Source organism: Lissotriton vulgaris, chromosome 8 (assembly GCF_964263255.1).
Source record: "Lissotriton vulgaris chromosome 8, aLisVul1.2, whole genome shotgun sequence".
NCBI classification, from domain to species: domain Eukaryota; kingdom Metazoa; phylum Chordata; class Amphibia; order Caudata; family Salamandridae; genus Lissotriton; species Lissotriton vulgaris.
The window spans coordinates 816,320,867-816,347,393 of NC_141696.1; the positions used below are offsets into that span (position 1 = coordinate 816,320,867).

The 26,527-nt window shown below is 42.7% G+C and overlaps 1 protein-coding gene across 2 annotated transcripts in view; it reads right to left on the bottom strand.

The window, feature by feature from the left end:
* Window positions 1-1,218: 1,218 nt before the first annotated feature.
* The window catches only part of IL1R2 (interleukin 1 receptor type 2), an 89,329-nt gene continuing 64,020 nt past the window's right edge, over window positions 1,219-26,527 (bottom strand). Inside the window, exons 7-9 of one of the 2 annotated variants that reach the window (XM_086934706.1) lie at window positions 24,095-24,230; window positions 12,018-12,163; window positions 1,219-1,982 (exon numbers count right to left, since the gene is read on the bottom strand). In XM_086934706.1, coding sequence (XP_086790832.1) covers window positions 1,855-1,982; window positions 12,018-12,163; window positions 24,095-24,230 — 410 coding nt within the window. In that variant the 3' untranslated portion in view covers window positions 1,219-1,854. Of the gene's footprint in view, window positions 1,983-4,772; window positions 4,843-12,017; window positions 12,164-24,094; window positions 24,231-26,527 lie in introns of those variants that run through there. The other variant, XM_086934707.1, reaches the window with a different exon arrangement.

Below are 26,527 nucleotides of genomic sequence, written 5' to 3' on the forward strand. Positions count from 1 at the left end.
CAGTGATGCTTCCCCTGCATCATGAAATGCACTATCCTCCAGCGCCGACATTCCAATGACCTGCATAGCAGAATCGAACCAATGCCGCACTTGCCTCCCCCACACCTCATCTGCGTTTTGCACTGTCTTTGATTTCCGATGCAAGGTACTGTACCGGGGTCCATATGACTATCGACACTGGCCCTTGCTCCATCGAGGTCCAACTGACTTTGTTGAGACGTCGACGTCTAGCGCAACCAGATAGGAGCTATTGTTTTCTAAAAGGTATACTAGATTTAATCTTTGAAAATTCATATTTTGACTTGTGTATGTTCGATTTCAGTCATTTGTGGTCTTCTTTTACTCTGATGAATATTGGCTATTTTTCTAAACTTGTGTGGAGTACTTTCACTGTGTTACTGTGTGTGTGTGGGGGGGGGTGTATGTGTGTGTGTGTGTGTGTGGTTGTGGGTGTGTATGTTTGTGTGTGTGTGTACAAAATTGCTTTCATTTACTGTGATACTAAGGTGTAACTGCCACTGCTAGTCTATTATAGAACATACCAGCAAACTTTCAAAAGCTATAATGGTCATTAAACTGCCCTCTCCCAGACATTTAGGCTCAAACGATATGTGCAAGAGTAATATTACACAGAGGAGTTGGTATACCTGCCTGCAGAGGATTATAATGTGGCATTAGGACATTTTAACCACTGGCAGTCGAAAGGTAAATTAGACTGGGAAAGAATAAAAGCAAAAAGGCTCACTGGAATATCGGATCAGAAGGGGGTCTACCAGCCATTAGAGCCCACTTTCCAGGGGTATAACAGTCTTTATAGGCCTGCTCTCTGAGTTATAAGTTTGAGCATCTGGCAAGGACCAATAATAATAGATATAACGCTTTTAGAACATCCCACCCACTGGGGATATATATTTATTTTACAGAGGACTAACCAGAAAAATAAACATGGGAATGTTGAATAGCCTTTACCAGTCAGTATTGGCCCTTCGTCACTCCATTGTCTTCAATGGAGCTCCAAACTTTCCAATTTCAATATATTGTAATATATTTATAACCAACGTTTTGATTTAATATGTGATTGACTTTAATAAACGGAATGGTAGACCAATCAACATAGGATGCGGGCTTGTGGAAATGCGCATTCTAGACAGACCAGGACGGGCATGTGTGCGCTGTACAATTGAAGATGACTTGACACGCCATAAAAACATAACAAAATGAAAGTTAACATATTTTATTATACCACAACAAAACACAAAGGTAGAAACACAATTATGTATATTTTGCAATGGTCATTCAGTGCAAATAAATGTAAGTTCTGCAAGCACCTTAGTGCAAGCGTTATGACAAAATTCCACTGCACAGGTGCAATCTTGCACAATCTGGTAAACAAAAACAAACCAATATCACCTGCTGCAAGAAAGCGCAGTGAGCTGCGCTGATCCGCAGTACAAAAATCCAAAAGTTTGAATTGTAGCAAGGCCGACTTCGCCTTCAATCCTTCTGAGGTCGGTAAGTTGAGGACCATTAACCTGAGTGATATTCACACGTGTTCCAGAGCAAAGACACAACTGAAACGCTTGTTTGAAGCCATATAATAATGTCATTATTTATACATTATATACATACTAGATATCAATGTAAATTCATCACATTCCTCTGGAACAAAGTCTAAAATGGATTTTTATTTAAAATGGTGAGTTTATTTTTCCTCCAGAACATCAATGTCTTAAATGCTCCTTCCAGCAAAAATGGTCTCATCCCACAAGCACTTGCTACTCATGCAAATATTTCCTTGTGTGAGGGTAAGCTTCCATGTGTATTGAAAATTCAAAGTCCATTTGAGATGACGGTTCAGCATGCAGTTAAAGCATACCCTTTCTGAGTTCTAGCACGCCTGCACCTGTACGCACAAATAGCGCCCGCAATCAGGAGCACCGCTGCCACCGGAACTGCTGCAACGTACCAGGAAAAAGAGGACTCTATAAAAATAAAAAGAGCAACATTAACATTTGGGGCATTTGAAGGGAAATGCCTAAGTGCAAGCAAATCATAACAAGGCATTCACACAAAACAAAATTCTCAGATTGCATTATATGTCACGGAGAATCTTGACAAGAGCACACATGGTATGGTGGGGCTTCTAGATTTGTCGGCAGCTTTTGACACAGTATCTCATTACATCCTGTTGAACAGATTTAGCAACCTGGGCATTCAGAGGAAGGCTCTTGTGTGGGTCAAAACGTTTAAAAGGTCAGATCCCAGCAGATGTATTTACACCCGCATTTTTCATCACCCATACCACTCAAATTGAGTACGTATCATTGTTCCATTTCATGAAGTTGAAAATCTTGAAAAATATCCTTCATCTGGTTCCTTTGGAGGCAAGAAAAACTGTAGTCCACGCCACAGTCACCTTCCACCTGGACTACTTGAATAGCCTCTACCTTAGTCTCCCTGAATATTTGATACACAGACTTGAGTTAATTCAAAATGCAGTAGCTAGACTAATTAGGAAAGTTGTGCGTCTCCATCATATCTCTCCTCATCTGAGACATCTGCATTGGATCCCTGTTGAACAATGCATTAAATTTAAAGCTCTGACAGTGGCTTTCAGAGCTTTCCATGGTGAGGCCCCACACTATGGGGGTCATTAGGATGGAGGATTTTCCGCATCCTCCGGGCCGGCGGAAGCCACCGCCGGCCCGGAGGATGCGGAAAATCCTCTGCGGACCCACCAGGACCCACCGCCACATTAGGATGGCTGGTGGGTCATGGTTTAGGTCCGCAGCTTTTCCGCCGCGGCTGGCTTACAACCGCGGCGGAAAAGCACTAAAATGGTGAAGGTGTCTCTTAGACACCTTCAGCCAGATTAGGATGTGCATGGAAACATGCTTTTCCGCGGCGGCTTTTCCGCCGTGGAAAAGCATGTGTAACTGCACTGCAGGGGCCCATTGCGGGCCCCCTAGGTGTAGTGGGGGGGCACATGGGGGGTACCTATGGTACCCCCCTGCATTTGCGTGCACAATGCAGCAGGCACCGCGCGGTGCCTGCCGCTTTGTGCACGCAAATGCTGTGCATGCATTTTTAACATTGCTACGGGTGCAGCTTGAAGCTCCACCCGCAGCAATGTTAAAAATAGAGGATGTGACCGCCACCCTGGCGGTCACATCCTAATCTGCACAGAGGGAACGCCGCAGCCCATGCGGACGTTCCCTCATGCTCTGGGGTCGCGGACGGACTCAAGTCCGTCCGCGATCCTAATGACCCCCTATATGTTGATCTGACTGTCCTCATACACCCAAGAGAGGCTACTCAGATCAAACAACAGCTGACTCCATCAGATCCCTAAATTCTTGAAGTCTTGCTGTGGAGGCAACTCTTCTACTTTTCTCACTGCTAAATTATGGAACAGTCTTCCACCTAAGCTGCGTTGGGTTGAGTCTCTGACAAACTTCAAAAAGCTACATGAAACCTAGTTATTTGACACTGTTTAGCTTTTATGTTACTCCGACTGGCGTATATTGCTCTGCTTGAGTGCCAAGACGCCTCTGTTTAAAGCAGCCACACACATCATTGATTCATTGTTGATTGACATTATCTACTGATTAAACCAAATACGGTGTTGTACGCAAAAAGACAACTTTTTTAATTTGTACCATTTTATTTAGTAGCACAACTGCGGGCAAAAATCAAAGATGGAGATATTTACGTATAGAGCATTTCTCATCTTGCACGGGTGCTTTAAACACCTGGGCCCAACGTTACTAACATTTTAATTCAGGGTTGTGTCATCCCTGTTGCAAAGTGCTAGTCGCGATTTACAGAGCCATGCAAGTGCCGATTTGCACCACCTTGGATGACTTTGTGGGGAAAAAAACTGTAATTCAACATGGCGACTTGCACTGCGTTGCACTACACTGTATCAGGAAGGTATTTACATACTTGGAGCATGGGTGTTCCTCTGCACCCATTGTCCAAAAACAGCCCTAGGCTCCCAATTATTTACTTCAAAATGTGTGATATACAAATATAACTATGAAGTCCAAGTAACTCAATAATATAAAAATAGAAACATACTTTTATTTTTACAAATGGGATTTAAAACCAATTTCAAAAATAAATCCCACTATCCAAAGTGGGAACAAAAAGCTGCACTTCATACCTTTCAATCATACAAGCATTCAAACCAAAATATACCTATATATTTATTGATACTGATCACTGTCATATGTATAATCTGAGACATTGTACAAATGCTTCATTTCAATATTAGCAGACAGTGTTACATTGAAAATGTCAAAGGTTATAAAATTAATTTGCATAACAGAACATATTTTACAATTAAGAAATGAGTGGCTTAGATCATCACTGATTATTTGTGGGATCTAGTCTACACGCATTTCGGTGACTCAAGCGCCTTCATCGGGAAAGCCACAATGGGAAAGACATGCCTTAAAATAGATAGCAACTGTACTTAGCCTATCAATATATTCTTAACAATATATTAAAAAAACAAAGAGATGAAAAGAAGCTAAAGGTAGGATTCCCAATCACCAGAACCATTATCCAAAGTGCATCGTTAAGTGAATATTTACAGCAATCTGAAGCCAGATGTGGCTAAGACCTTCACCAAAATTAAAAGAAGCGATTAATATTTACGCACATAAAAAAGACTCAAAAGAGAGACCAAAGTATCTATGAATCCATTAGTCCTTCCCAAGATGATGAGGAGGTTGGAAGTAGGAAAGGTGCCCATAGAATGATCATTCTTACCAGTGGAGAGACCAGGCTCCAGCTTGGGCAGAAACTAGGTGGAAATAATGGCTGGGACAAACTGTTCTAAAGGGACAGTAATAAATACAAAGATGACCAATTATTATCCAGAATGCTGTTGTAGGTGACAAGGTAATCAGAAGATTCTTAGGTTAATAGGGAGGAACAATAGTGTACCTTAATTGAATCATTCTCAACGTCCAAATTAGGATGTTATGGATATTTTTCACAGATGAAGGTAATATATGTAGAATAAGACTCTGCCTACCTGGTTTCCATTTAGTTCTGGAATAATAAAGATATTACACAATCTTACGGTCATGGCTAAAAATTGATATCTGCAGTATCCGTACATACTAGGCTTGTCGAGTGGCAAGAGAATAATATTTATTCACAATGTCGGTATTTATTTACCCTGAATGAATGCTGAACCTAATTGTAGTTGAATATGGGAGGATATTGTTATTGTTAGTTCTTAGGCATATCTATGCCAATGTTTATTGGTTAAACAGAAGGAAAAAACCTCAATTTAAGTAAAAAGTGTCATTGTATCCATATGCATACAAAGGCGAGCTCATTGAGGAATTAGATATGAATCTAGCGGCACGCGAGGTGACATTTTGAAATTGCTTGGATCTTCAATATTGATAGAACTTATCGACTAGAAAAGATCTATAAAAAGATCTATGGTCGATGTCTATCTATAATGGGGTAGAATATATTGTGGGGAAACACAAAACTATCATATAGAAATGGTAACAATACCCAGATGTCATATTAGATATTAGCAACAATACATGCCATGAAGAACAAAAAATTTCATCATAACATTGGTATTGGTGATCTAGATGTTTAAATATATGTTAAACAAACATCCTACCATGTGCACATGGTTACCCAGGTGCGGCCCACTAGGAGGTAACAAATGAGACATTTATCGCGGGCTATCCATAATTTCGATGTTACGGTAGAAACCATGAATACTCTTGCACTACAGAAAGATTATGTTACTTTGTTCTATAAATGCATCGTGTAAGCCTAGGAATAGAGAGGTTCCTCCACATCCACCCATGATTTTGAAACAAAGCCAGATTTACTATTGGCAGTAAACCTGGGTTTGCGTGTGCCTACCCGAAAGAGGCGTAATGCTGAGAAACATCTTGATTTTTCCTCAATGACTCCTCCTTCTAAGTATGCCGCATTGTGCAGCACACTAAGAAAGTGGAATATGCCTCTGGGGATTGTTTCTGTGCAGGTACGGGGCCGCCCTCTGAACCTTTGCATGGGTGGCTGGAGCAGGGCCTTAGAGTTGCTCTCTGGGTCCAGACCATGGGTCGTCACTCCAATATCTTTGCAGGGAGACCCCCTCAAGTTTTATTATGCCATTGCGCAGGAAGGTATCCCCTCCTGCATAAAAACAATTCTGCCTTTAATACAGACACCCTTGCTCAAGGATGTCTGCGTTGGCACTACACAGTCTAAAGTGCACTAGCACAATGAGAGGGCAGAAGTGCACCATTCCTTAGCAGATAAGGTACATTTCTGCTCTCCCCTTTTCATGCAACGCCTTGCTGCGTTGCGTTCAATGAAAGGTTAGTAAATCCAGGCCCGAGAACCACAATCATAGGTGCATTATACTAACAACATTGCTCTGATTACTACTGTCAACCGAAAAACCCTCTGGATCGAGGTAAGGAAATATTAGTTGATGTTTGCCTCCAACTTCAGAGGTAAGTATATCTACCTCGGATCTTTGGAGCTTAAAGAAGATATTACACTTTCTAGGAGTCTGTCTCTACAGATGCCCTTTGGTTTAAATAAGTAGAAAAAGAAGAATGTGCTCTCTAGTCTGAAGACCATTTAAAACTGCCAGTCAAATCTGTCTCTCTGGCAGTAAAGGATCATTCTGTTCTAGCCTTCTAATCTAGTAATGTTGTGTATGAAAATGTGGTATTTAGTGTTATTAATATACTGTGATTTCTAAACATCACTAGAGCATCTAGTATGCACTTTTAACCCCTCCCATGCTCGTGACGGAACCATTCCGTCAAGACCCTCGGGTGGGCTGTGCTGGTGACGGAACGGTTCCGTCACGGCCCGCTCGCCGCGCCTGCGCGGCGCGAATTCCGCGCCTGCGCTTACGTTCTGAAGAGCGGGCGGGGCTGTGACGGAACCGTTCCGTCACAAGCACAGCTCACCTTCGGGCCGTGACGGAGCGGTTCTGTCACGAGCACGGGACCACCGCGCGGCCCGGCCTCCCCCTTAGCGCTGCGGCGGAATAGCCGCCACAGCGAACGGGGTTAATGAACTTGCTCCACAGTGTTGACAAATCTATTCCTAATACCCCATCTTGCAATGCAACGACTCACTGGTTCTTCCCATGCTCTCTGATTAGTGTCCAACTTCTTGAGCATGGCCTTTGCCACAGAGCCTCTATTTAAAGAACTAGGATTGCCATTTAACATTTCTAAATAATTTTATTCAGAAGTAATTTTAAACATCAAGCAGATTGATTTCTTTTTTATCCATAAGTACGTTCAAGTTGATGCTTAATCAGTAGAGCAAAGACAATGAGGTTATTCCACTAATATCCAAAAAGAAGTATACACATCCTAGGGAATATATTATAAAACATACATATTTGAAACCAGCTTTTACAGTTAAACATTAATTTTCCACACCTGCATATCATCAGCCACACAGACAAGTGATCATGAAGAGATGGAAAAGCTGGCTTCACCTAAAGGACCCATCTCACCCTTAGCAACAGCGACTGCAGTCTCACCCTTCAGCCCAACCATATTCCAAGTGGAATAGCTGAAGAAAGGCTTATCAGTAGACGCTCTCAGCAAAATGACCTCATCAAATTTCTGTATGAGCCCTATGTCCTCTGTCCCAACGTCAGTGTCTATGTCTACTTGAGGAATGTCAGCACTACTCTTCCACTATCTGGGAAAACAACCTCACCTTAATATTGTGCACAAGGACAGGCCATTTGCATCCAAACTGGAACCCTTAGGCCTCCATTGCTCTGCTCCACTTAAACATTAACTGCATGTACCGCATAGGGTCATACACAAAAACAGACAACAAACACTTTGGATGTTAGCACTAGGTACATTTCGAACCTGTGATGGCTCTGATGTGCCATAGAAACAACCAAGAATGAGATTAGGTCCAAAAGCAAGATATACATCTGACTGTGTATTGGCGGGATGCACTAAGTCAGGGCCAGTAGCGGCTCGTGAAGGGAGTGCCGCGGGGTGGTGGGGCAGGGCAGGGGAGGGGCAGGGTGGGGGTAGTAAACTCCGGCACACGGCCGACCGGAGAAATTTAAATAAATAAATCAATAAAACTAATTTCTTTGCGCGGCGCAGGAACGCATTTGGCGTTTCTGCGCGGCTGCAGAGGGGCAAAAGCAGTCCAACTGCCTTTGCTGTAATAGGGCAGTTTGGAGACTGCCAAAACCATGCACCGCACGTCTGGCGGTCCGTGCACTGCCAAACTCGTAATCAAGGAAAAGTGTCTATTTGCTGTCACCATCTACAATTCCATGCATAGTAAAAGGGAGTGTGTAAACCCTGTATAAAGGTCTGACTACTTTTCTTGTTATACTCGAGTTGTAACACTTCTTGCCACCTGCAATAAAGAAATGACGCAGCTGCTCAACTGTAATAAATTATTACAGTTGACTTCTGAGATCACAATGCCTGTCGTCAGCGGCCAGGATGAAAGGCAGGTAATTACAACTGCAGTTTAAACAACAAACATGGAAACTGGCTTTTCCTTCTTCTAATTACGTTTTTCTAAAATGAAAAAGTGATTTTCAGAAAGGAGATGTTCATGGCAACATGCCTTTTTTATGCTATAGATTACAGGAAAGATCAGACCTCTGCATGTTTCTACGCAATCTACACCACAGCATTTTAACCTACTTACATTAAACTACTTCTAATATCTTTTTTGCAAAAATGACTAACTGTTTTTTGGTATGTTTAGTTTCACAGTACAAATTCTGCTTGTATTATTCTTATCTGCAATGAACACGAAAGAGCAAGACACCAAGGATTTAAACAGTTTAGGGCAGGAAGGTAGGGTGGCTATGTAATATAATAAATCAGTGCTTCTCCAGAATATTGAGGTAGGAATCTCAATGGCATCAAATATCGTGGATGCAATATCAAAGGATGAAATATCAAAATGTAAATAGGTACGGATTTTCTATACCTAACTCCACATATATATACCATGATGAGATAAATGTAAATCTAAACTTCCTCCAGGTGCACTTACCTTTCGATATTTTGCCCCTCAATAGTCTGTCCACTCTATTAGTGTATCTCGATATTTCGAGCCTCAATATTCTGCAGTACAATCTAAGGAATGATGGGCCTTCCGTACTAAAAATGGATTTGTAAAAAGTGGTTTCAAATTGTGCACCAATGTTTTAGTGAATCAATGTAGATTTTACAAACCAACCTATGTAGAAAAGTGTTGATTTACAAAATACTGAATCGCAAGGGGTGGCGGAACAACCTGCCTGATGAATATATATTAGACATATATTAGGCAAGTCGCAATCTGAAACCCCCTGTGATTAGCGTTGGAACGCTCACGGGCAGCCATGCGCTCTACAAATCTGTAAAATCTGTCGAGTACCAGTACAAATAAAACTTTTTGACTTTGACTTGACTGTAAAATAAATAAATAAAATTGGCCACAATCACAGGGATAGTGTCCTGCATGGGACAGGAGACCACCATGCCTGTGACTGTGTTTAAAAATATATATATATTTTTTTACCCCAGCCCATTTTCCTTGAAGGAAACAAGGCTGCATTTATATGTATAAAACTTTCAAAATCAATAAATATAAAAAAATAATTGACAGTTGGCAATGATCCACAGAACTACTGCCCACTCTATCTGAAACTTTCCCATTATTCACAAAGAGGATGGGACTCAAAGGGAGTCCCTTTGCCTTTGTGAAACAGATTTCACCCCTTGTGATGCGCCGGTATCAATTGTGGTTGCAAACGATTCATAAATTCCTTTCTGAGTCGTAAATAGGAGGGGGGCGGTCCTTTCCTGTCCCCCCCTACTTGCGATTCAGACAGGGGCGACAAAGCCCTTTAACAACCAGGAAATAGTTTTCTGGCTCGTAAAATGTCTTTTGTTCATAAATGAATGACTTTTTGCGGTTGTAAACGCTGTGAATTTGATAATTGTCAGGATTGCAATCGCAAAAAACGCTTTGCAAATGATGCCCACAATGCCCTATGCCATACATTAGAATAATATTGCAAGACACTTTGGATTTCCATGACTTATACCGGAATTCGCCCCCGTTCCTTTATGTGGTCACGGAAATCCTCTGTGACTTGTAATAATCTTATAATGTATCACAGTTGGTTAATTATCCCACATATAATACCGACTGTCCTCCTACACCCCCACCCGCCAACTACGATCGTCCAATCAAGCCCTCGCCGCAATTCTGCGCATCTATAGATCCACCATGGGGGGAAGATCCTTCTCCTACTTAGCGGCCAAAACCTGGAATTCTCTTCCCACCCACCACCGCCTTACACAGAACCACCTCTCCTTCAGAAAGCACCTAAAAAACTTGGATATTCGATAAGTAAAGTACCCCCCCTCAAGCGCCTTGAGACCCTCTGGGTGAGTAGTGCGCTATACAAATTTTTGAACTTGAACTTGAACAGTCCCCGTGTAAAAATCTGTCTCTAAATTCCTTATTAAAGGCGTAGCTGCTCAACTGTATTAAGTTATTACAGTTCAGATGTGACATCATAATGTCTGATGACAAAGCCGGTAGCCAAGTTGAGTGGCAGGTCATAGAGAATTGTTGCAGTTGCAGTTCAAACAATTAAAACCCAAACTGGATGTTCTTTCTTATGCTCTATTTTTCTAAAATGAACAACTATCAGCAGAAAGGAGAGATTTATGGCAACAGGTTTCTGTTTTTTGTACAGCTTATTAAAGGAAAGCAAAAAATCTCTCAGTTGCTTCTCATTCTTAGCCACAGATTCTTTTTAAACAGATGTTTTACTCTGATTAGGATTATACTACCCTCCGCCTAAATTAAAAGGTGCATCAGAATTCCTGGGCCTTACACATGAATTCAGCCTTCGGCCTTGTTCCTCTAAGGTCTCAGTACTCCTCTTTGCAATATTCTAATAATGAGCAGCAGGGGTATTTTTACACAGATCATGTGGCACTTTAAAGAGAAATAAGGTGACGCCTGTACCCAATGGTGGGCGGCACCGGTATAGCGGTGGGCGGAGTGGGGGAGAAGCGGACAGATGACGGGATAGGTCAAATTAAATTTTTAAAAAATAACACCACTTACCTTGCGCTCTACGCATCACCTATCCTGTCATCTGTCGACTCCCCCCACCCCGACTGCACCACCACTCTTACCTGTGTCGGGCTACACTGCCTGTACCTACTAGGAGGATGAATCCAGATCTCTACTGGTTCCACAACTACGGCTGTACCTGTGAACTAAACTCATGTAAATGCCCCTGCTCTCCAACATGATGTGACTGGCACACTATGTACGAGTATGTACTATTTATGAATTGGCCTGTCACCCAACTGCACTTGCCAGCATGTTCTACACTCATCAACTGTTTAATAATAGTGCAACCTCTCTTGTTCTCTTGGGCGAAGGTACACACTCATTCACGGCCTCTTTGTGATAATTATATGTGCACCAGATCTAAGCAAGAGCATCAGGGCGATGTTCTCACTTGCTGCATCGTAACATCAGGTGGGGTGGGGTGGGAGACAGCTCTCGTCAGTCACCTTAGCCCAGTGGTCTCCAAACCGGTCCTGGAGGGCCGGATCCATGCCAGATTTTTGGGATATCCCAGTTGAGATACCTGTAGTAATTTTAAAAATCTGGCATGGATCCGGCCCTCCAGAACCGGTTTGGGGACCCCTGCCTTAGCCAGTCCTGATACACCAAATGATACCATGATTATGACCATCCAGCCAATACTAGAGAAGCTTGGTGCTATATTAGATGGACCAAAACACTTGACGATGCAATAATTTACATTCACTATGAAGACCTTTTGATTTGCATATGTGGTTCATCAGCTGTGCATTTTGGAATTGGTGGCCTGTTAGACGTGCTTAGAACAGTATCAATGAAAAAAAATGCAGGGGCAATAGGTAAATACATGCCCCCACCACCTGTCATCATGTAAATTATACCTGCTGGTCTTAGTTGAGCAGGAAGCATATGGATTCCATAGTCATTGTTTGCGATACATGTAAAATCGGTGTTAAAATCCTCTTCTTTCACTTCATCGAAAACAAGCTGCACTTCGACGTAATTGCCATCGTTTTCTGTTGTTGCCCTAGAGTAGAAAAGACAATATAAATGTTTAGGGACCTACATAGGCATGGGTTGGTTTTAGATACATGGCATATCATTGGTTGCTTTATGCAAATATATGCTTTTATATTTCAGAATTATAACATATCTTATTAGCGACACCTTAGAGTTCTAGCTTCCAAATCAAAAGCTGAAACATGCATCCCTTAGGGAGTGTCCCGAAACATTCAAACACTGAAAGATGATACCTCATAATCAAATAACTTTGTGCTTAGTTTGGTGTGTGTTGTAACAATTCCTGAGCTTAGACAGAGATTCATTCAAGCATTCCATCCATCACTGTTTTGTATACTTATTGTGTCACTCTAAGGAGGACAGGTATGCCCAGATGTGGGTCCTGAGCATTCTGTGCCACTGGAACCAAGCTGTACCCGTCTGATGAGCCCACAACTAGGGTGATGCTGGTCCTGGGTTGCTTGTGGTCAGGTTGAGGGAGGACTTGGCTTGGCAGTTTTGGCTTGACTGTTCTGAATGGAACAGGATCAAGACTGGCTTGCATATGGCTGGGTCCAAACTGAGGTGGCCTTGTTTGCAAAATAACAATGGATTGGGATGCAGCCCGAGTGAGAGCCAGTGGCTGAGATGAATTCGAGCATTCCATCCATCACTGTTTTATATACTTATTGTGTCACCTTAAGTGGGACGAAAATGCCGGATGAGCCCGTGACTAGGGCGAAAACGGTCCTAGGTTGTTGTGTTCCTGTTCGAGGAGGACCTGGCTTGGCAGTTTGGGGTGGACTGTTCCGAATAGTGCAAGGGCATGCATATAACTGGGTCCAAACTAAAGTGGCACTGTGAGCAAACTAATAATGGATTGAGATGCAGCCTGAGTGATTTCCAGAAGCTGTGATTATTTTAAATGTTCTATCTATCACTGTTTTGTGTACTTAGAGAACGTGTCAGGATGAGGAATGGGACCCGAGGCATTGTAAGTGAGGGAAGAAGACATCTTAAAAAAGACAGTGTAGTGTACCTTTAAGAATTTCCTCATTTGCTCATTTAGCTCATCACTTGTGAAGTGAGTAAGAGGGCTGATCAGTGAGAGGTGACAAATGAGTGCGAAACAAAGAGCGGGAAAGGAGGAATAGAGAATGAGAGAAGAGGAGTGATGGTTGAGGGATGACAACCGAGGAATGAAGAGTGAAAGATGTGAAACAATGCAATAGGACTGAATAAGGAGTGAGCAATGGGCATGGAGACTGAGGGCGGAAAAGAAATGTGGGATGAAAAGTGAGGATATGGCATGAGGGAAGAGTGAGGAATGAAAGATGGAGAGCAGGGGCGAGGATTGAGGAATAAAGAGTAAGGGATGAGGAGTGAGGAGTGAGGGAGGAGGACAGAGGAAAGAGGCCTGAGGAATGAGAAGTGATGGCTAAAGGGCTCATGAGGAATGAAGATGCCCTAAAATGGATGCTGCATACATATGGGAATAATACTCAACATGTAGAAACGTTGACTACATTAAATCTGCTTCTAATTTATTTTCTATAATCTAACTTTATTGGCCAGATCCATCGCTTGCAAGCTATTGCTTGAAATATGCGGTAAATAGCTGTACTCGTGTAATACCCTGAACCCCACTTTATCCTACACCCCTCCATTTATTCACCCTCACACGTCTCTTTCGTGGTGTGCTTCACTTGCGCTTTTAGCACAAATCCCCTTAAAGGCCTCCCTCTTCTTGCAGCTGGAATGTGAACAGATACCAGTGTTGGCGGAAAGACTTTAAGGTGGGCACTTCATGGTGGGCATGGGGGCAGAAAGGGATGATGAGATAGGGCCAGGGTGTAAACATGGCTGTGTAGCAATCCAAGATATGGTAAGAGGTTAGTTGGTGGTGAGAGGATAATGTCAGTGGTGTAAAGAGGGCAAAGAAATTAGTTCAAAGAGGCAGGCAAAAAGTAATGCTGTTTTTTATTGATATTTAGTAATAGTGATTTTATATTACTTTGTATTCATAAAAACAGGATATTAAAGTTATTAACATAACTGATTACTAAGCAAGAGACATTTGATTTCTATGTTACACTGAGGTACTAAGGGGCATATTTACAAGGGCTTTATCTCTGCTTATCTGGCTTACAAAGCCAAAAAAGCGGAAATAAAACCAGCACCATATTTAGAAGAGGGTGCTAACATGCATAATCGCATGTTAGCACCTTTTTTCCCCAACGCCTCCCTTTGCATCTCCAATGAGATGCAAAGTGGGCGTTACTGGGCGTACCCCAGATGGGACTACCTTGCAAATATCGCTGATGTTTACATTGCGATATTTACAAGGCAGCCCACATGATTTTAGCACACATAGGATTTTGGCGAAAACTGCAGTTTTCGCCAAAATCTAACGTCTGCTAAAATCCTGACTTAGCCATCCCTAACATAGGGGGTGGATTATGCTGATACGGCCCTGTGGGTGTATCAGCAAGGTTATCGCCCTTTTGCAGTGAACATCGCTGGAAAACCAGCAATGTTTCCTGGAAAAAGGGAGATAACCTCGCTATCTCTGGAATTTTTATCGCCCTGGAGTAAGGCGTTGTTAATTAGGGCGATAAATACCAGAGATAGCCTGCGATAATATAATTATCGCTAAGCACGGCCAGCGATAATAGTCTTGAGCAAAGATGTTATCAATGCAGACAGTGTCATTTGGGAGTTGTGGTGGACGTCCAAAATGAAGATTAAGGGGTGGGAGCGCAGGCTTCTATAACTTGGGTAAAGCTCAGCAAGTTAAACGTTTAGTGCTGGAATAAGCGTAGGCGATACTTTGAGTAAAATAAATAAGGTAAACGAAGTAATTCTTATATGGCAGACATGTGGTATGAATTACTCTATAAAACGAGTTTATTACATTACTCATCCAATGAAGATTGAGGTGAAGGGCACTCTTGCACCAGTCAGGGATTTTCTCCCAAGCCCCAAGCCCCTGCCCATGTTGACCCTTGTTTCGTAAAGCTTCTGATATATAACAATGTGCACAACTTTTCTGACTGGGCTTTCTCTCGATGTTTCTCTGGTTTGCTCTGCAAACAGACCTTGGGCGACTGAGAAGGCAACTAACAACGAAGAGAGGACTTTGATCAAATGCATGCTGAAATCCCAATCATTAGTAGTGTCCGTGTTGAAACACCAGCAATAGAAAGAAAGGTCTGTTAAAAAACACGCATGGCATACTTTGGGGCAGATTTATGAGGCCCTTGCACCACGTTTACGCCGCTGTTGCGTCACGCAAGGCGGCGTAAACGTGGCGCATCCCTACGAACTATTTACAACGTGACGCATCTAGGCAGATGTGTCACGTTGTAAAGCCCTGCGCCGCTTGTGGGCGTTCCGGCGCAGGGTGGGCGTTCCGGGGCAGGTGCCCCTCGCAAAAGTGGCTGGGTGAAATCTATGAGATTTCACTCAGTCACTTTTAAGCCAATGCTGCGTCAAAAGCCTGCGCCTGCTTGAAGCAGGCGTAGGTCTTGACGCAGCATTGTTAAAATGGGGCACCCCCGAGCCTTGCTGGAGCTGCGTCGCAACTCCAGCAATGTGACACATTTCCGGCACAGATGTGTCACGCATCTGTGCCGTTTTTGCACCATGGTGCGCCGCATTATAAATGCGGCGCACCATGGCTGGCGGAGCTGTGGCGCACTGTGGCGCATGTTAACTGGCGCATCCCTAGGGATGTGCCAGTTAACATAAATCTGCCCCTTAGAGTTTGTTGGTTGGGATACTGAGTCACAAATGTGTCGGCTGTCCAATCCGCCATTTTGCAAGAGCTTCGTATTCTACTTGTAAAATGGTGGACAAGACATCTGCCACATTTTGATGGAGTATCCCGTCCGCCACACTCTAACAAAGGCCCTCAGTAGTGATTATTAAGATTATGTTAGCATTTCATGTAAAGCCCCCAGTGATGCCGCGCACGGGGTACCAGCTGATTTTTATATACACTCACCCAAACTCTGGGCAGGCATCCTGGCTAACGTGTTCACAGCCGTAAATAGCTCGCCCCCCCCAAACACATGGGCCACCTCCACCATAGTGCCTATATTTAAAAAGGGTAAAAGGGATGACCCAGGGTGCTATCGGCCTATATCCCTTCTGGACTCTGCTATTAAAATCTTGGGCAGAGTCCTTCTGGCTAGGTTAAGAGATAGCTTGGAGGGGAGTGGGGGTCTGGCCGACATACAGTATGGTTTTAGGGAAAAAAGAGGCATGATAGAACAGTGCTCGAACTTGCATCTCTTGATTGCCAAGTACACGGTGGCCAAGGAGGGGTCCTTGTATTTAGCATTCATGGACCTCTCCTCGGCCTTCGATTTGGTCAATAGATCCAAGTTATGGGAAATCTTAATGAACATGGGGATTGACGCAGATTTGGTGGCGTTCATAGCATCCTTACACCGGGACCTATTTGCCGCTGTAAGGGTAACTAAAGAGGGAAGATGCACGTCACGCTTTAGTTCACTGCGGGGAGTGAGGCAAGGATGCATATTAGCTCCCCTGTTATTTACCATCTACATAAATGACCTAGGCAAGCATTTACTTGGGGCAGCAAGTGACGTACCGCGTGTAGGAGAAGTTAAGATCCCTGCTCTCCTATACGCGGACGATGCTGTACTCATTGCACGTACAGGGGTATGCCTCCAAAAACCGTTAGATGCATTTGGGACTTTCATGGACCGGCTTGACCTGAGGGTTAATGCCTCTAAATCTCACACCATGGTCGTTGGTGCACAAGGGAAAAGGGCTAAAACAAAGACAAAAACCTTTTTCTGCAAAGGAGAGATTGTCTCGGGAGTCCCTGTGTTCCCCTATCTGGGAGTTCTTTTTGATAGTAGGGGTACCTGGGGACCCCAGATACGTGCCAAAAGCCTAGCAGTCACAAGAACATCCATGGCCATCTTAGGATTCGCTAAAAGGTTGGGTCATAGACCTATGAAGGCCATTATCAAGGTATACAACAGCAAATCCCTCCCAGTGGCTTTATATGGCGCATCTCTATGGGGTTATGTGCGCCTCCCCGGTCTTTTCTATCCACACGGAACTTGGTTTGGATCATATTCAGGACAAACTGAGACTGGCACCGCTAACATATTGGCTTAAGACTTGGCTAAATCCCGAATTAACGTTAAATCACATGATCATGAGGGATGTGATGAGCTTGGAATATAGTCACACGATACCATGGCTGGCGTATTTGTACAGATCTTTTAATGACCTGGGACGCCCAGACCTATTCACTTCCCCCTCTGGTATCACAAAGCAGGATGTGATTACTACAAAAAAAAACAGTTTATGTCTAGGGCATGCCTGTTGCGAGAAGAATTAGAATTATCAAAGCCTTTTGTTCGAATGCGTTATTTGTCACTTCAGTCACTTGCAATGGAGCCTTATTTATGTTTTGTCACAAACCCTTTTCATAGATTTTTGTTAACAAAATTTAGATTTAACCTTATTCATTTTTATTTGGGCAATTTTAAAACCTGGATGAAACCTGAGTTAGCACCCCCTTGCACTTGTGATAATTTTTCAGTTCAGGACACTTTACACTTTGTTATGTTTTGTGACTTCTTCTCTGCACAGAGAAAAAAATACTTACTACCAGTCTTAAGAGAAGCTGGCTTCTCCCAGGTGAGACCAGCCATGCTATATTTAAAATCACTAGGAAATATTTGTATTACTTTCGCCATGGCCAATTTCCTTGTGGCAGCAACCAGATCCAGAAGAAGTATGAACTTGCCAAACCAGTGTACATAACTTGTTTTTTAAACATTTTTAAAGAATACATTATGCCAAATTAACTTGTTCACAAAGAAACTGTTTAATCCTTTTTTTAATTGTAAATAGATTTGTTTTTATGTACTTTGTATGATTTTATCAAATCGAATAAAGTTATTTTGACTGACTGACTGAATATTCTCAGACTTTTAATGATTTTGAATTAGAGGAAGATCTGAACGTCTCGTGCCATTTGATTGTAGACCCTCCCACACGTTTGACGTTTTGTGAAGGAATGTGCAACGTTGCAGATTGCCTCTCACAAACTTCCCATAATTTTAGTGAATACTACAGCTATCAGAAGTCCACTAAGTTTTCTGCATCTGGGGTTTCACATTAAAATAAGGACCCTCGCATCTCTTTTAATTCCTTTGAAGAGAAAACGGATGGCAAAGAGTCATTCATTTCTCGGATCCACAATCCATTGCGAGGAAACATTACCTGTGCCGGGCAAACTATGCAAGTGTGGAAACAGGGAAAAGCATTAAGTTGCACGAGCTATGGTAAGCCAATAAAATGTCACACACCAATAGACGCGTGAGATGGTGCAAACCCGACAGGGCCTCGGGTAGTGAATTATTTGTTAAGGGAAGTACTTTTGAGGTAACAACGGGAGAGAGAAATGAGAATAAAAGTATATAATTGACATTTGTCTTCTCAAATTATGACTCGCTGCTGGCTCTGGGTTAGCTGCTATGAAGCGTCCCTCAGTTATATAACCAAATCTAAAAGGATTACCCAATTTAATCAAACTCATAAAATCAACCGCAGAACGATGACACGTTACGTCACCACAGAATAATTTAAATCTGTGATTTGTAAGGTTAGAGCTCTGCAGTTTGAACATGACTCACTGAGCCATCACAGCCTCAGACTTGACCCGCTTACGCATGATGCAGGGTTTTCGGTTTGCATATCCGTTCCACCACTCTGCGGATAGCAACTCAGTGCATTCCGTGGTTTGTAAAGATGCACTTTTAAAATTATTAAACTAATTTCAGGACTACTTTTAAACCTGCAAGAGGATACTTTGATTAGGTATTGCGTTTCCGCAAAATAGGTGTTTGCCCATGTAGTTGGAAAACGCTACCAATATCAGGAGAGTTTTTCTCACAAACAACGTGGTTACTGTTGTCGAAAAGTTAGCCCCCTCAGTATGAATTTGTTTGCGGTTAATTTAAACCACTACCACCGCGCCTATACATTCTCCCACATTTGAAACACCCTTCACCACGCTACCGCGCATACTTTTACAACAATTACTGGTACTGAAAAATCCTGTCCCAGTCTAATACTGCCACCTACTGTTCAAAAAGTATACATCAGTTCCAAATACATTTTTAATTACATATGTCCTTTATAGGTTTGGTACTATTTTAACATTTTATATTTTTTGGGGGAGACCCTCAAAGCCCCCCTTTTTAATTACCCTTAAAAATATATATAGGTGCCACATTGAGAAACACTGCAACTTACTGTTCAAATGCGTAGTAAATCTTGCGTTGTAAAGACGGGCGTGCCAACTGTCTTTACAATGTAAAAAAAAATGCATGGTAAAAGTTATACGAAATAAAAATTTCTGAGTAAAGGCTGTTTCCCTTTCAGTTTTCATGGTTAATTCTTGCCATCGTGGACACAATAGTCTGGGTCAATTTTTCTCTTAGTGAAACACTGCAATCTAGAGCTCTAAACCCGTTGATTTAATGGACGTGAGTCAGCACTACATCTTCCAAAATGCGTTGAGCTAAAATAGAAAGATCAGGACTGGAATCAGTTGTGCCGGTGACATGGGGTCATCCGGGAACTTTACCAGTAATGGGAGCGAAACATTTTTAAATTTAATACATAGTCAACGACTGATAAATAAAGAAACCCAACATCTATTGACACTACGCAGTGATCCCGAAAGAAGGCCGAAATGCAAGCTATACTTTATTTCAGCTAGAATTGTGTTGTTGATACCCGAAAGCTTTTATGTCCCCGTTATTGGTGGACATGAAAAGTATTTAGGGACTGGCATTCAATTCTTGGTCTACCACATGGACGTTGGGGTATTTATTCTGAAAGATCACATGTTAAATGTGGTTGGAATATAAGAACCATTAATGCCGCATGATGCATGGACACATGGACACATTCAGTGGCGGCTGACATGGTTCAGGAGTGGGAGGGGACAGGCACAGGGGATAACGGGGTTTGCGGGGGTGAGGGGTCACGATTGCGGCATGCATAATTAAAATACACATTTTAAAAACTTTACCTTGCCGCCGGGTCCCGCATCTCTGCTCCTGCTCTCCTACCTCCAACTTCAGGAACAGGAAGCAGGCAGCCAGGTTCCCTCCCCTAAGCTGATCACAACTCTGCAATGCGTTGTAATTTGTTTGAGCGCCGTGACACAGAGCTCAGCCAGGGTCTGGAGGGGTGTGCATGTTCCCCATGCAGGCTGTAAAGCAGCCGGCATGGAGAAAAGGAAAAGTGCGCATGACTGTTTTGGGTCGCTCGAGAGGGCCGCCCAGACAGTCTGTGCACTTGGGAGGCAGCAAACCACTCCTCCCATGTCCTGCTCCGAGAGCAGTGCAGCCCTGCCCACCGGCCCACTAAAGCAGCTCAAACATAAAATGATAATAATTGATAGTTCTTAACATTTTATGTTTTTGCTTCTCTCACTGCTTGAAAGCAGCGGGGTGACGCTCCTCCGCCAGCAGGGGAGACTCCACTGGCCAGAAGAGGCCATGGGAGCCCTATGATTGAATCAGATGCATCGGGCCTTCCATTGAAGGCAGCCACAGAGCTGATGCTGTTCGGTCGTGGGGGCATTGATCCCCAGGCTGATGAAACTTGGTGGGCTGGAGTGATGGACCCTATTCTTGAGCGGTATGTGCATCAACCAGCTTTTATTGGTGGATCTTGTTACTGAAGCCGAAGTTGAAGGATCTGAGCCAAGCTCAGGAAAGTGAGGCTGAGGAAAAGGACAATTTTTTTTCAATGGTTTTAAAATGTTTTTACCCCAACTTTGACCTGATACACCCTTTATGTACCATAGAATGGAGCCATAACCCTTAACACTGGCATGCACAGAACACATCTGCTAGTTATATAGCTGAGTATTTGCCACCTCAATGGCACATTCATATTACGTTATCCTCACACTTTGCACTACACCATTAATGCACTTTAGAGCACTTCAGGCACTCAACATAGCATCAAGTAATATAGTTTGCTAAGCATGTGTAACCTTAACAATAACATTCATACACTCATACCAACATGCATATCAACCATGTAAAAGAAGAGAACTTAAACTTACCACACAGGTATAGCTTTGCATCAAAGCCAAATGATCGTAAAAGATGTCCAGAAATGCAGGGGCATATTTATAACTAAATGGCGCAGCGCATACACAAGAACTTTAGCAGTGCCGCGCTGTTTCATTGATAAAACACACAAATGCACCATATTGACAAGAATAAAGTGCACCCCTGTATTTTCCCTAGCACTGGTGCAAAAAAGTTGCCTAGTGCCAATGCAGACACCCTGGCACCACGGTGCAAGGGTGTCTGCGTTGCAGGGATGATTGTGTTTGTGCAGGAAGGGATACCTTCCTGCACAAAAACAATCATTAATGGAGTTTTGCTCCTTCTATGTGTGCCGCAGGATGCAGCACACATTGAAATAGCAAAAAACGAGGAGAAATAAACAGTATTTCTCCTCGTTGTGCCACTCTTCCTCCTCTTTTCAAAGCCATTCGTTTTTGGCGCTTCCTCAGATATACAGATTCTTGTAAATCTGGGACAGTATCGAAAAGCAATGGGTGTTGCATGGGTAAACCCACAGCAGCACCCATTGTACTCCCCTTTGCAGCAGAAAACTGCGGCGAGGAGGCCCATATTTCCAAGGGGTTGTTCAGGCACGCAAAGTGGCTGAGCGCTGCCATTGCACCTCCAGATCATCGGAAAAGTGACGCTCTAGTGGGGCAATGCCCTTGTAAATAGTGCCCTCAGTAGCCACTTGAACCGAGCTCTTGACAACCATGCATCAAAGCAGAATACAACACGTATCTATATCCTGTGACACATAAATGAATGTGTCATGCTCCAAAAAAAACCATAGCAGGATCTAGTAGACATCGATTCAAAACAAATATAAATATAACTCTTCACTAATCAACACCCCAGAGGGAAAACATCCTTTACGACGCAACTTTTACCACGCAGTGCCTTTACAACACAGGTTTTTCAACTTAAGTCATTACAATGAATTGCGCTGGGGGGCGCTGTAGGATAGGAAATAGTTTAATTTACTATCCAACACCTTCCCTACTATCCACGGGGACTGGAGTTGGAATAGTAAATTAAACCATTCACTATCCAGCACCCCCCAACGCAAGTCGTTGTAACGACTTGCGTTAAAAAACCTGCGTTGTAAAGGCATGCGTTGTAAAAGCATGCGTTGTAACAACGTACATCCCCCCCAGAGCAGGTATTTCCAGAGTAGGTCATGGAGGGCAGGATCCGCACCAGAGTTCTATGGTAACCAATGACTGTATAAATAAATCCCTTTGAGAATTAATGTATGTACATTTGTTGATTGTGGATCGTCCGAGAATCTGGCATAGATCCATCTTGGATCTATAATTTATATGCGAGTCAAACGCCTATAATTGCAGAGCAGCTGTTTCTAAGAAGCAGCAGGAGAGTATTTTGGATCCCTAAAACAGAAGAGCCAACTGTCTCATTTCGGTTTCTTTAGGGTAGTAGGGCAACGTTTCCTAATGCGTGGTATCTACATCATGGGATGCTTGATAATCCTGAGCTGTGCAATCCCAGCCACTCTTGTTTCATCGCCATTAATAAAATGAAAGAACACAGATTGTCTCCTGGCTTCATTATTCTAAGGGTGTAAGTCATTGATGAGAAATCTATATGCTCTCTTACGTACTTTTCGAAAGCCGTGGGCATGGCCCAGACCTTGGCTGCGGTCGCGTCCTCAATTGTTTGCTCACGGAAGATGCATTTCAGAAGCGTATTTGTTCACACAATAACCACAAAACGAAGTAAGCGTGTGACATCAACTTCCTACTGGTAGCAACTTCACTTTTTAACTTCCCCAGAAATCCCAGCTCCTCAATGAGTCATAAGATGGCAGTGAGGTGTTTGCACACTTCTGGGGAATGGCCACACTTGGGTTTCTCTGTTATGTGTAGCACTGTCGCTTATGAGTTCACTTGAGATTCTGGTGATGTTACTGGAACATGGTACGATCGGCCACAAATGATTTCCTAGTTTGGGGTTTAGTAGTACGACTTCTTGTGTCTGCAATCTGAATAGGTATGCCTGGACCTGCTTTGGCGTGGATCCAATCTTTTCTTTACAAAAATAAGAATCAATACAGTGTATTGTGTTGTATTTTATTGTAATTGCATTTATATAGTGCTTACTAACCCTGACGAGGCATCAAAGTGATTTTTCGCCAAGTAGCAAGCTACTCCAGAACCCAAAAAAGGATTAGTGGTGAATTAGTATAGTGAAATATGAAATTAATTTGAGCAGTGGATATGTTAGTCTGTTCTTTGGATTGAGAAGGATAGTGGAGGGATAGAAGAGGAAAAGTTTTGCATTCATATAGCGCTTGCAACCCTTGATTAGGTGTTGATTAGGCGTTGAAGCGCTTTTTGGCAAGTAGCATGCTACTTACGGACTCACACTTATATGTCATGCTCAGGGGTCACATCTTTCTTGCCTTTATATCCGTATCTCAGTAACACCATGGCTCAAATCATCAAGCAATGGTAAGTAAAATTTCAATTAAACACTTATTACATCCAAACCTACTTACCTCTTCATGATCATGCAACCTTCACTTCATGCCTAGACCATGTGTTTCTTTGGAAGAACTGAACAAAAACTGAGAATGTGATAATGGGAGGAAAGAAACCCTAAAGAAACCCGGGAATTTCCTTCAGCTGCAAGCTTTGTACACCCCTCCAGATCACATCAATTTCTAGTTCCATCGATATGTCTTCCTATACCCCTTTAGTCAGAAAGCACATACTTACTGCTTTAAAGGAACAGAACAACCAAAAGGGATGTAAAATGTATGTTTTTACTATATGAGCCAAAATACTTACACAAATTGTCCCTCTTTCACACGGCCATCTTGGAAGAACTCATCAATATATGAGTTGTTTGCCAGCCACCAAACCACAGTCAGAGAGTTGCTCCCATATCCAGTGAACACTTTACATGGGATGATTAACCTTGAACCTGTTGATGAAATATGCATATTTTATGCTTTTGCATGTTTTTCACCCCTATGAAGGAATTACTAAAACTTTAAAATACACATTAATTTTCCTCCAAAGAAGTCTATTATTTCAAGAGGCCGAAAATGTTTGAAAAATGTGTGGCCAGGCTTTGGTGACATGCTAAAGGATATTAACGGTCATCAATACCATTATACAGTGAGCTGGAAATACATTGCAGCATTATTGGGCATAACAGAATTATATTCTCTTTGTGGTCATGTGACAAAAAAGCATTTTGAATGGCAATAGAGTACTGGGGGCGCATGTTCAGTTACGCACTGAGAAGGACATGGGAGATTTATTTCTGGAATACCAAACTGATGCAAGGTATGTAAGGGAAATTCATGTATCTGTTCCCAGATGCCACTGCACAATACCCATACTCAAGTGCAGAAAGAACCATCAAGTTTTAGTGAGTGTACCCACACATTCAACTCCAGCAATCGCATTCATATGCCACTCATTACCACCCACACCGCACAATACCCATACTTAGGTGCAGAAAGAGCCATCAAGTTTTAGGGAGTGTACCCACACTTCCAACTCCAGCAATCTCATTCATATGCCACTCATTACCACCCACACCGCCCAACAGATAAAACATTTGAAAGCATTGCATTTTATGCTAATCAGTGCTCACGCAACAGAATGGAACACTGCCAACATTGCAGATATCATCGCCACCCAGAAACCTTGGTACAGTCTTCATCATGGAAACATGGCACACCCACAGTCCACACACATCCAAAAAGTCCTTGTCCCATCAAGATGTGCCCTGCAGACATTGATAGCACACAAAAGACAGAGACTGCCTTGCAGTTCTCCTATAAACCTTTGGGCCATGGATGCTCCAGCAACCCACCATCTCCTCTTCACGAAGACCCTTATATGGCCTATGTCCATGTCTAAAGCTTCCACCTACCACCCGAATGCAGAATTCCTGAAACCAACAGAACGTTCGTGGAAGACATCACAGACCTCCTCACTTCCACCTTATTTACTACTCCAACATTTTCGAATTGCCTTCACTCTTCCCGGAGTCATTGTCACAAGCCAATGAAGGATGGATCCCTTTACAACCACAAACTCCCAATCCTCAAATAACACAATACGAGACATACTTATAAAAAATGGTAGCATCCTCGACGTGGTCCTTAACTCCATGCTATACCTCTACTTCCATCTCCATAGTTCTTGACTGGTTGTTGAATTGGCTATCCCAATCTGGACCCTGCACACACACAAGAACACCAACCAATCACTGTGGTTGATCTAAATTGTGATAGTATACTTTGATAAACACTCTTATAAACTCACTTGAGCAAGAACGTACCACTAGCAGATACACACAACAATACAACAAAAACCAACATGCTCCCAGACGTGTTGCACACCACCCAAAACCACAACATCAAAACTCAGGCCCCACTAAAAACACAATCTACCATACAAAGGCTCTCCCTACCTGGGTACATCCAAGAACTTTCTGGCAGCAAAATATTTCTCTGCAAAAAGAAAAATAAATAGCACAAAAGGGAAAACATATAAGCTATCACTATAGAAGGTTCCAACAAGATCAAATCCCTATTAAAAGCTGCAAGCCACTCCATTCACCCACATCCTAGGAATACACTGTTACAACTGCCAATGTAGAAATGCATTGCTATTATGTAATTCTTCATAGAATAATTAAAAACAACAGAAATCACTCCAACGCCAGCAAACAAACATTGTAAACCCTACCAACACCATGCCATAGCACCCAAACAGGTAACATGCAAAACACTTATCATCTCAAAATACTCTGACATCTTCACTTCCCACAAGATTACTACTTGAGCTAACAGCATCATCCCATTCACCATGCTGGTGTCTTTCTAAGTAAAAGTATTGACCCATGTACCCGACATAATCAATACTTTCATAATGGATGGCATCTTGTCTGATGTATTCAAAACAGGAGACAGCCTGTCAGTCCAGAAAAAGCTAGCATAGACCTGAACATCTTCACTCACTACACACCCCTCATTCACCTCCAATTTCTTAGGACGGTAATTGAGAAAGCAGGGGGCAGCTAACTGCAAGAGTACATCGACAAAAGCGACCATTTCCTAGTCTTTCAATCCATTTTCATGCCACATTGGACATTGCAGCACTGAAACGGGAACCATCTATGTCCTGGATGATGCTGACCCCTTTTTCTGGTTCCATTGGATTGCTCTACAGATTTCAACACCATCAACCATTTATTCCTAA